The sequence below is a fragment of the Rattus rattus genome, chromosome 5 (assembly GCF_011064425.1).
Source record: "Rattus rattus isolate New Zealand chromosome 5, Rrattus_CSIRO_v1, whole genome shotgun sequence".
Classification (NCBI taxonomy): Eukaryota; Metazoa; Chordata; class Mammalia; order Rodentia; family Muridae; genus Rattus; species Rattus rattus.
In genome coordinates, this window is record NC_046158.1 from 125,827,282 (window position 1) to 125,839,675 (window position 12,394).

Genomic DNA, 12,394 nt, shown 5'->3' on the forward strand with positions numbered 1-12,394 from the left:
GACTCTTGTTAAAACTCATTCTCCAGCTGGGAACAGAAGCCTGGATTGGTGCAGAGTCAAATCACTAACTCCCATGTCTTCACACTCGATTTCCAATACAGTTCCTCAGGGCTTGCTCCAGAATGTAGGTAATTTACTAATCTGAGATAGACTCAGGTTGGAAGCATAGCTATAAAGTTTGAATCAAAATGTCGTGCTTCAGGGTCTTTATAGGTAAAAGCCAGGAGTCAGTGTCAGTAGGAAATATTTACATTAAAGAGTCAAAATTCCCATAGCATGGATATTCCAGTCAGTCCCACAGTGGCCTTGAGAGAGAAACAACGTGAGTAAACTGGAGGTATAGACACTCCCTGGACCCAGTTTAAGTACCCTGAAGGATACCAAAGCACATAGAAGCTCAAGTCACTCACAGAGAACGGGGCAGCATTTGCATAGGACCCACACATCCTTTGGTACACAGTAGATCACCTCTAGATTGCTTAAATCACCTACTAAAATACCATAGAGTTTGAATGACACCTTTTCGGGGATAATGGGGGAGGAGGAGATCCAATGAGCACTGCCAGTACAGATGTAATTTTTCGAGTGAGAGAAGGCTGGGTGACTGGTGAGGCACAGAGAGTACCTTAGGACGGTGGAACTATTCCATATGATGCCATGCAATTATACCATTGCTTAACAGTGGTCCTCAGCCTTTGGGGTCTCAGGTCAGATATCTTGCATATCAGGTATTTATATTATAATTCAACAATAGCAAAATTAGTTATGAGGTAGCAATGAAATAATTTCATGACTGGGGGTCACTGCCACGTGAAGAGCTGTATTAAATGGTGTCAGCATTAGGAAGGTTGAGAACCACAAGATGATGAACACAGGGAATGTGCTTAGGCATTCAGGATGATGCATCAATATTGGATCAATTATTGAGAAAAAAGAGAGGAGAAGGAAACAGAAGCTGCTAAACTCGGTGGCGTGCATCACCTTTGACAGGACTCCTCTCGACTCCATCAAGTGTTCATCTACAGCCTGACACTGGCTGTGAACCAGTTTCCTGTGCTGACGCAGGACAAGAGTGGGTCTTCAGCCTATGCCGATGCACACTAAAGGCTTCTGACCATTCGTGTGGGTTTCCTAGCCAGAGACTGCGTCCTGCCTCCGTGAGGGACTAGGAGAAGAACCTCAATGCAGACCAGCCTGCTTTCAGCATTTCTGTTTGTCAGTCTGGAAAGCCACAGGGAGAGTGGTTATGTGGCATGGGGTCTACTGCTGTTTAAAGTTACGGTAGCTTTGAGCAAACCTTCAGATACCACAGGGCAAGGCTCCAGACAGACAGACATTGGAAAAATGTCAGAAGCGGTGCGTGGCAGGAGGAGTGCGTGCAAGCCCGTGGAGGCAAAGGACAGCTCTGCTAATGCCACCACCACCAGCTAAGAGTGGGGTGAAAGTCACAGCTCTGAGCCTGGCAGGACACATGATGACCAGGCGGACTTGCAGGAATTTTGTTTATTCGTCTGACATCAGAAAAATGGAAACAGTAGATACATTAAAAATAACAGTAATTCCTTTTCTTAAAATCAGAATGGGTTATTTAGCCCATTTGCTGTCCCTTTCTAACCCATCTTTAAAGCAGTACAGGATCTCAAATATTAACCACAGCACCCTGAGTATTTCAGTTGTTAATGATAAATTCATCGACATCACATTTTATCTATGGGTGGAGCCTAAGAGTCACTGGTCATAGTCAAATTTTATGTAGTCAACTCCTCAAACTCCTCTACTAAAAAAGTAACACATGCACCCTTAATAACAGAGTCCTCAGATACCTGAAGCCAAGTTGACAGACTGAAAGGAAAGAATGCGTCTAAAGTAAGGATTGCATATTTCAGCATATCGCTGTGGGCGATGGTTAGAGCAGGCCTCAGGCAGGAAAGAGGAGGATGTTCAGAGGGCTGTGAACCACGTGGAGTCAGCACAGGTGCCCAGGGCAGCCGCTCAGCAGCACCAGAAAACATCTTTTTCTCATGTACACAGGGACATCTTCCAGGGTAGGCTACCCAAGGCCACAGAGCCCCTGTCAAGTGTTAAAAAAGCCACACCTCGCCATGTAAATTTTTAACCATTTTTACCAGTTGTGTAGTAGAAATTCGGAACCAGCACAGAAGGCAAACTGGGAATTTCACAAGTCTGTAGAAATTGAGTAAATACCTACTCAAGAAACCAGCGAGTGGGTCAAAGAAGGATCCAAAAGGGAAGTTAACGACAGATGGAAACTCGCCGACTTTTTAAACAGGAAAGGTTGGGCTGGGGAGAGAGCAATAGTGTTAGCTCTTCTTCCTGAGGACCCAAGTTCTGTTCCCAGCAGCCATGCCGGGCAGCTCACAGTCACCTGTAACCCAGCTCCAGGGGACCTGACACCCTTTTTTGATGTCTGCAGAAGAAGCCTGCACACACTGCACACACACACACACACACACACACACACACACACACACACAAAGACACACACATCATACATCACACACAAACAAAAGACTCTATTTGTAGAAACAGAAATGAGAAATTTCAAATAATAACCTAATGTCACACCTTAAGGAACAAGAGAAAGAAAGAAAGCTAAATTCACCATGAGAAGAAAGGAAGAATCTTTAAAAAAAAAAAAATAGAGCAAAGTAAAATAGAGGCTGGGAGAATAACAAAGTCAGTGAAAACAGGATCCCTGAAAGATCAACAAAATCCTAAGCCTTTGGCCAGACTTCTCAACAGGGCAGGGGCCTTGCCTCAGTCAGTATGTGCTCCTCCTGTAAACACAAGGACCTGAGTTGAATCCCCAGACCCAGCATAAAAAGCGAGGTTGGTGGCGTGTCCTCGTGATCCCGCAACTTGGAAAGCAGAGACCTGAGACTCACTGGTCGGCTGCCCACCCTTCCTGGCTGGGTCCAGGCCAGTGAGAGACCCTGCCTCAAAGCACACAGAACCTGGCCCCTGAGGAAAACACCCAAAGCAAACCTCTGCTTTCCATGGGCATGTGAAAGCCGACACACATCTCAACAAAGGTTAAACTCAGACTTCATTCATGACTTATACCAAACATTTAAAGAATTAACTTCACTCTCCCCTGAAGTCTTCGGAAACAAATAGGAGAGGAGATACCACAGCCAGGCAAAGGCATCACCAAAATAAATTTTAAGGAAAAAACAACCACAGGCCAGAATCCCTGTGGATTTAGATGTAAAAACCTTCAACGGAAGATTAGCAAACCAAATCCAACAGCATGTTAAAAGGATTATACATCATTACCACATGGGATTTGCCCGGGGAATGTGAGTCGACCAGCACACAGAACAGGAAGCCAATGCAACAACGCATTATTCCAGAGAGAGTCGGGGAATAGAGCAACACCACCTCATCACGAAAAACAAAGAACGAGCAACCGAAGGCCAGGTATGGTGTCAAACACCTGTAATCTCAGTACTTGGGAGGTAGGGTCTGGGGTCATGGGGTCAAGGGCATCCTTAGCTAGACAGCACATTCTAAGGTACCCTCTACATGATATATGAGATGTTGTTTCCAAAAATAGAACAAAAAAGGAAGAAAGAAAATAAAGAAAAAGACAAGAAATGTCATAGTTTAAAGACTCAGCACTAAGAGGGGACCCAAGTTCAGATCCCAACACCCACATGAGTGGATCATAACTCCACTCCAGCCTCAGTGGATCCTGTGCCTTCGGCTGGCCTCCACAGCATTCATTCATTCACACACATTTTGAAAAAAAACAACCCAGCAGTAGGAGGAGACGTCTCCTATTTGATAGATTATGAAAGGTCACAGCGAGTGTCGGACTGAGTAGTGGATGACCTAAAGCTGGAGTCTTACTCCTGAGATCTACAGAAAGACAAAGATATCTCCATCCACCACGTATGTTCAACATCCCCCGGAAAACAGTTAAAGTTGGGGTAACCAGACATGCCTTGGAAAGGAGTAAGTAAAACTATGGCTCTTCTCAGATGGTACAATTCTAACAACCCAGAAAATAATAAAGCTATACACGCCCTTGGCAAAACTGTACGGTACAAGACAGACACACAGCAATCAGCTGTCTACTGGAATGAAAATGAGATTAGGAAAATAACCCACTCACGGTAACATCAAAAAGAATTAAATACCTGGGGATCAATTTAATTAAAGTAGTACAAGACTGGACACTGAAAGCTGTGTGATGTTCTAGAAGATTCAAAGGCATAGATGGACGGATGGATGATAGATAGATAGATAGATAGATAGATAGATAGATAGATAGATAGATGATACATACATACATAGATACATACATAGATACATGCATGCATAGATACATACATACATACATACATAGATACATACATATATAGATACATACATAGATACACAGATACATAGATACATACATACATAGATACATACATAGATACATACATACATAGATACATACATATATAGATACATACATAGATACACAGATACATAGATACATACATACATAGATACATACATAGATACATACATAGATACATACATAGATACATACATAGATACATACATAGATACATATATAGATACACAGATACATAGATACATAGAATATCATGTTCGCAGTCTTAGAGACTATTTTGTTTAGATGGCAGTTGCATCCAAAACAGCTCACGGATTTTGTGAAATCCTGTCAGAAACCCAAAGGCATTTTCTATAGACACAGAAAACTTACATGGAGCTGCAAGCCGTTTCAAACAGCCAAAACTATCTTCCAGGGACAGCAGAGCAAAGCTGGAGCCTTCACACTCTCTGATTACCTTACTTCAGAGCAACAGTCACCAGTCAATGGGGCACTTCACAAGCCGCGTTAACTATGTTAACTAGACTAACTGGATAAAACGAAAGGTCTGGATATAGCCAGGCACTGGAGCTCAGCATTTGAGAAGCTGAGACAGGAGGATCAAGACACAAAAAGGTGGAGGTCACATATGTGTTCATTCATGTGAAAATGATATTAATCATTAGAGTAACAAAGTCAAAACTACAATAGCATGCCGTTTCACATTCATACAGAGATAAAGAGAGATAGATACAAATAGATGATAGATAGGTATAGTTGATAGATATGTAGATGATAGATTAATATAAATAGTTGATAGATATATAGATAGACGATGGATGGATAGACAGACAGTCAGACAGACAGACATGTAGATTAAAAAGGACAGGGCCATAGAGCGATCACTTGTCAGTTATGATCGTTCCTTGGTTGGATTCCCAGCACCCACAAGTCAGCTCCTAGTCGTCAGTAACTCTAGGTCAAGGGATCTGTCGCCCTCTCCTGGACTCTCCCTGAACAAGGCTCACACAGGGTGCATACATGATACATGTAGTTGAAACACTCTTAAAACAAATAAATATTTTTTAAGACAGTAAATGTGGGTGAAAGAGCATCCTTACATAGCTGCTAGTGAGGATGTAAAACTAAGCAGTTGCTATAAAAATAATTAGCGTACTAGAATCGTCCTCTGACCCAGCAACTGTACATTTAGCCATCTGGTTTTTTTTAAAGACGTGAATGCTATTCAGATGAATACCTGCACACAAATATTCAAAGCACCCAGAGCAGCTAAGCAGAGGAGACAACCCACACGTCCATCAGCATGGATGGATAAACAAATGTGGTCTCTTCAGACAATGTCATAGGACTCAGTCATGAATGTAAACGAGCCCCCCAAATCATATTTCAGGACAAAAGCCACAAGATTGTCTCAGCAGAGACTTAACCTTCTATCCCCACAATGCAAGCTCACAGTTAGCACCGTACTCAGAGATCAGAGACAGGAAAAGAGCACCATTCTTGCCAATTCCACTCAACAACAGTACAGAAGGCTGCATCCAGAACAGTTAGGCCAGAAAACAGAGTACAGGACTTCTGTTTTAGCTATCCTCCTGTTGCTGTGAGAAAATACTATGGCCAGAAGGACCTCGGAATGGCAGGGGTGCAACAGGTAGGTAGAGCAGGAAGCTGAGAGCTCACCCTGTTAGAACGGACATGAAGACCGGGATTGTGGCTCCATGATACGGGCAAGGCTCCAGGTTCCACTCCCAGCAACACACACACACACACACACACACACACACACACACACACACACAGGGTGGGGGGAAAGCCACCTAATTAACAGTCAATAGCGGAACAGAAAAACAAAGCACTAGCAATGATCTCATTGAAAAAGAAATTAAGCAAGCAATCTTGTTTACAATAGCATTAATTTTTTTTCAGAATAAATGTAACCAATGATCTGTAGGCATAAAAAAATAGAGCATAAAATATTGGTGATTAAGCAAAAGGACCCACTCCCTCAACAGCAACAAAAACAAAATAACCCAGCCAAGAATACACTGATCAGAGCAGCTGCCCTCAGGTCTGGCAGATCTGTCTCCCGCTTCAACTGCAACAGGCCTCAGGGTTCTCTCTAGGCCTCCAGCCATCTCCTAGTCCCTCCCCATCAGCAGCTCCACCAGAGGCTGCCTGCCACATCCCGCCTTCAATTCCTGCCAACACTTTTGCTTGTAATGGAAACCATTATCGGTCAGTTTTTGCCCCCTTCTCCCCAAATGAGGGCCATTCGCCTGTCCACTGCCTCGTCTCCTTGCCTCTGGGGGCTGCCTGCACCCACCTCATTCTGGGCTTTGTTTTGGGAACTGAACACAACTCCGATGTGTGGGTCGTTTCCTCCAGAACCATTCACAGCTTTATCAGGGAAACCAGCCTGGTCATGCATGTCCCTGTGTGTGTGTGTGTGTGTGTGTGTGTGTGTGTGTGTGTGTGTGTGTGTGAGAGAGAGAGAGAGAGAGAGACAGAGAGAGAGAGAGAGAGAGAGAGAGAGAGAGAGAGAGAGAGAGAGAGAGAGAGAGAGAGAGAGAGAGAGAGAGGGAGGAGAGAGAGAGAGAGAGAGAGAGAGAGAGAGAGAGAGAGAGAGAGAGAGAGAGAGAGAGAGAGAGAGAGAGAGAGAGAGAGAGAGAGAGAGAGAATATTCTGGCCACCATGGAAGGTTCTGTGGAAGCCACTGGGGTCTTGTAAAGAACTCTAGCCAGGCTGTTGTGGATCATCCACCCTAGGTCTGCCCAGCACACCTCCATCTCTGTAACTCCCTGGGCAGCAGCCACCTTAAAGAGCAGGTGGTATTCCTGCAGGGAGGATTGTAACACCCCACTGCCTCTACACTGGTGGCCCGGGCCTGGCCAGCAAGAGTCTCCAGGAAAGGTCACCCCTTCCCCCACAACCAGGCATGGGAGTCCCGACAGGAAGTTCCCCTGAAGCCCCTCAGCACCTCCTTCCAGCACCGTGTAGCCTTTCAGATCCCCAAGACGTAAGCCAAAGTGAAATAAAGAAGTTGAGGATGACAGAAGTAAATAGGACGTTCCCCTGCCTTCATAGACTAGGAGAACTAAAATTGTTACCATCTCAACATCACCCAAAGCCACGCAAGATCCAGTGTTATCCCTAGAAAAATTCCAATGGCTGTTAGCCCGGAAGCAGGAAAAAGTTTCTCAGATTTATATGGAACCACAGAAGAGCAGACTAGCCAAAACAAAAGAAATAAAGGTGGAAATTCCATGCTACCTACTTTTGAAACACACAACAATGCTACAGAAACCCACACAGCACGGTGCTAGAATAAAAACAAATGTCCTGACCAACAGGATAGGGAACCAAGAGCCCAGAAATGGACCCATGCTTCTACAGCCAAGGCTTCCTAATCTGCTGAGAGAACTCCTTTTTACAGTTGGTATTTTTCCCTTAATAACTTCTTACAGAAACGCAATGTGTTTAGTATATTGATTTGTAGGTGTTTTGTTAGTTTTTAAATCTTTATTTCCCACATGTGAGTGTTTTGCCTCACACGTCTAATCGTCAGGGTATACTTGCATGCCTAGTTCCCAGAGCGGCCAGAAGAGGGCATCAGATCCCCCTGGCACTGGAGTTACAGACAAGCCAGCCACTATGTGAGTGCTGTGAATTAAACTCTGGTCCTTGGGAAAAGTAGGGTTTTTCTTAACCCTGGACCATCTCTCCATCTCCCTAGTCAGTGGGCCTTTTTTTTTTTTTTTTTTTTAAGAACAAAGGTACCATACCAACAGGACAGATTCTTTGATAAGGACTGTGTGAAAATCGGACATTCATATACCAAAGAACAAACATGGAGCTTATCAGAACACTTGTAAAAGAGACACCACGGAACTCCTGGAGAAAACAGGAGGAAGACTCCTTGAAATCTAGGCGGGGGTTTTCTAGATATGACCCAAGCACAGGCAAGAAAAAGCAGAAATAAAGAAGTGGCCTCAGTCAAACTGAAAAGCTTCCCCACAGTGAAGAAGAATCAGAGTTCACACAGCCCACGGGCGGTGGAAGGTATTTGCAACCACGAGTTGGCCAGGGGCTAAAATCTCAAGTCTGTGAGGAACCCAATCAATCAATGCACAAAACAGATGGCCTATCTTTTTAAATAGGCAAATGATCTGAAGAGACATTTGTCAAAGGGAGACCTACAGATTAAATGGTCAACAGATAAACAAGAAAGCAATGGTTAACACCACCAAGAAGTGAAATTAGAAACAGCGAGCTACCACCAGACGGTGTTAGCATGTGGGTCATAGAGAAGCTGAGAGGTGAGACATTGGACCGGTCAAGACACAGACAAAAGAAACCCCATTGAACACTCACTGCTGGTGGAACGTAAGTGAAAGCCATCCTCAAAAGCAGTGTAGAGGTCACAGTCAGAGTCACCATGTGGTCAGCAGTTCCACATCTGAGTGCATCTCAAGAGGAATTCATAAAGAAATTGGTGTGAAGAAAGTATACCTACGGTGTCATGCTCACTGCAGCATCAACAGCCAAGATGTAGGAACAACACAGTTGCCCATGGAACAATACAGTTGCCCATCCATGGATGAATGGGGAAAGAGAATGTGATATGTATACATTGGAATGTATGTTATGTGGTGGAATACTATTCAGCCCTAAAAAAGAGTTGTTCTATGCAACAATATGGATTAACCTCACGCTGAATGGAAGAAGCCTAGCTCTGCACGAAGTCACAGTAAAGGCAAACATAGAGAAAAAGAACCTAGAGTGATTAATGCAGACAGCTGGCCAGGCAGGGAGAATGGGGAAAAGAGACATGTTTCGACAGGAATAAGTTTTAGTCACCTATCATACAGCCTGGTAACTGACACTAATAATAATGTACAGTTGTTTCCAGTTTGTCATGAGGGTGGGTTTTAACTGTTCTTAGCACAGATGGCATTCTATATGCCAGTCAGCTTCCTCATCTCACAATGCACATGTGCATCATAACATTACATGGTGGCCCATGAACACACACTTATCAAAATAATAAGGGAACCTTCAGAAGACTGGAAAAAGCCAAGACACTCCACTAAGCGAAAGAAGCCAGACACAGCCAGACACATGACATGGGACACTTTGAGATGAGCCCATGGCAGGTAAGCACAGTGTGAGGGGAGAGGCCACAGGTGCTACTCTGATCTTACACCGCCCTCCCCACTGTAGAACAGCCTCATGCAGTAATAAGCCCCACTTTTATTGGTTCAGTGTCTCATGCTGGTCTGATAGAATCCTCCAGTTCAACTGAAGGAAGAGCCAGCTTCATGTAGACAGCAGATTATATCCACGGGCTGTGCTGGCACCTCCAATGCCTTCAGCTCTGGCTCTTAGGACCAACCATCTGTTGCCTTTCCTTACCCTCCGTTCAGCTTTCAACCTCAATTTCTGCACCACGCCCGACTGTTCTAAGCTCCATGTTTATAATCTCCCCAGCCTGGCCCTATCCTGCTTAAATAGCCAGATGACAGTGTGCCTCCATGCAGCTTGAGCCTTCCATCTGTGACGGTCCAGGAGAACCTCACAGATACCTCCTGTTTAGTTTTTGCTTTTGCTTTTTCTATTTGAAAGTTGGTGTGACACACTGTGACTCTGGCTTGAGGGATCAGTAGTCCCTGTGCTGGCAAGAGCCCACCAGCTCAAAGTCCTTAGTCCCAATCCCTCGGGAGACGGGCAGGACCCACAGCAAGGACCACCTCGGGGATTTGCGGCGTGCAGGGGAGGCTTTCTACTTGTCTGTTTGGAAAAAGAAACTTCTTTTTCGAGACAGAGTTTCTCAGGGTAGCCTTGGCTGTCCTGAAACTTGCTCTGAAGCCCAGGTTGGCCTTGAACTCACAAAGATCTGCCTGCCTCTGCTTCCCAAGCACTGGGATTAAAGGCTTGCACCACCGCCACCTGGCTGTATGTTTGAAAGTTTCACAAGATGCCAGAAAAACTCTACACTTTGCGGAATGAGCATAGTCTCAAATAACTTTATTCTTGCTGAGTCCTGTGTTAATAGGAATTTGTACTAAGAACTTCTGAGGTTCTTAAACTCTACCCCTTGACCAAGACCTAAGAAAATCAACCACCTAGAGGGTTTCTTACCCAAATGTTAAAGCAAGCAGATGATTTTATCTGAAAAAGAAAACTGAGGGCTAAAATTAACATCCTTGGTAACGTCACGCTACATGATAAATAGAGTCCTTACAGGAAAACATAAACAGCGTGTGGCTGCAGTTGCTTGAGGTGCCCCAGGAAGGAACCAGGGACTGGGGGTGGATGGGGGACAGGACTTTGTGCTCCTGTTAACAGAGACAGTTTCTGTGGTTCGGGATGCAAACTCTGAAGACAGATGGATGATGTCTCGACTGTGTGAGTGTAGTTAACTGTCCACTGAAAATGATAAGAATAACTGTGCGGTGCGTGTGTTTTGTCCCCTTTATGAAGAATTTCTACAAAGCTAGACAGAGCTCCCATCCTTGGGGAGCTGACTCTGCCCTGCCCTGGTGGCGCTGAGTGCCAGGAAGCTCTGACTCTGCCCCTTAACTGCGTTCGTTCACAGGAGGAAGACCAGCCTACCATGGAGCAGATAGCCCGCAAGTTAGAGGAAGAGGAAATAAACCTGTTTGAGAAGCCCCAGAAATACCTCCAGAAGGTTTTTGAGGATTCCATCTACAAAAGTCTGCTGGAGAAGAGCATCCTAGATTATCTTCATTACAACCAGTACCACCTGCCCATGTACGCGTGGCCAGGCATCATTTAGCTGTAGCCAGCCCCCCCCTCCCCGGGCGTCACTTCCACTCTGTCAGCCAAGGGCTCCATAGGCAGAACCCCCCAACCCCCAACCCCACCACCCCGATCACATGCACTTCCTTCCTCCTGTGTTTTCCCGGTTTTCCAGTAGGTGGCGCTCGGCTGTGTGGCACTGGGAAGTCAGGGAACTTTCCAAACACAGGCATGTTCTGAGCAGAATAATCCACTCTAGCAATAAAATGACCTCTTCTTGCTTATACCTTGTGCGTGATGCTGTTTGATTTCCTGGAATGTTCTGCTGCCAGTTCAATTAGCCCTTCCTGTGTGTACCATTTAATAGTGGGTGATATAAAAAGAAAATTATGTGCCCAGAATAGGAGATTGGTAAACAGACAAGGAGAAATTAAATCTGTAATCCCCCCTCAGGAGGACTGGGTGGAACCTACCTGACCTTTTGAAACCAAGGAGGCTTCTTGCAGAGCCTTACTGTTTGTTTGTTTTTCTATTTATTTTGCTGAACGTAAAGGCTAAGGGGGGGAAAAAGGAAGACCAGGAAATCCACACACAGATCTCAAATTCTGAAATGTAGAGGGAAATTATTCTCGTTCATTTTGTTTGACGCTGATCTCCAGAGCAGTGAGGTAGAGCAGGGCTGGTTCCTCAAATAACCCAATGTGGATCAGATTTTTTTTTCCCTCCTCCCGCAGCCACTACCAGAGGCTAAGACAGGAGTATTATTATGAATTGAGAGGCAGTGAGCTATACAGTGAGTTTGGGGCCAGCCTGGGCTGCAAAGTGAAAACCATCTCAAAGAAGAAAGAAAAACGGAAGGAAGCGGTCTTCTTTTCTAAAGAAAGCAAGTTTTAATTGCCCACCCCCCAAAACACATGGATTCAGGAACAAACAGAAGCAGTGCAGCACAACTGACCCACAGAAGGGCTTTAAATTGTTTTTTATGAGCACAAGTATGGGTTTTATCACCCTACACCCCCATTACCCTACACCCCCATCACCCACGCACCCACACAAAGGCTCAGTGGCAAGATTCTCCCAGCTTCCCCAAGGCAAAGTGGGGGGGGGGGCAAGCCAGAAGTCTACGTGTGCCATCCAGCTCTGACACAAGCTGCCTGGGCACTTGGAGCACCAAGTTGTTTGCCATTTCTCACAACAAAGTTGTTCCGGAACACTGAGCTCCTGTTTTTCTGCAGCCAGACAAAAGCAAGAAATAAATGCCATCCA

At 45.0% G+C, this 12,394-nt stretch overlaps 1 protein-coding gene across 1 annotated transcript in view; it reads left to right on the forward strand.

The window, feature by feature from the left end:
- The window catches only part of Cfap61 (cilia and flagella associated protein 61), a 260,690-nt gene extending 249,279 nt beyond the window's left edge, over window positions 1-11,411 (forward strand). The window contains exon 26 of the mRNA XM_032904350.1: window positions 10,965-11,411. Coding sequence (XP_032760241.1) covers window positions 10,965-11,165 — 201 coding nt within the window. The 3' untranslated portion in view covers window positions 11,166-11,411. The remainder of the gene's footprint in view (window positions 1-10,964) is intronic.
- The last annotated feature ends 983 nt before the right edge of the window (window positions 11,412-12,394 follow it).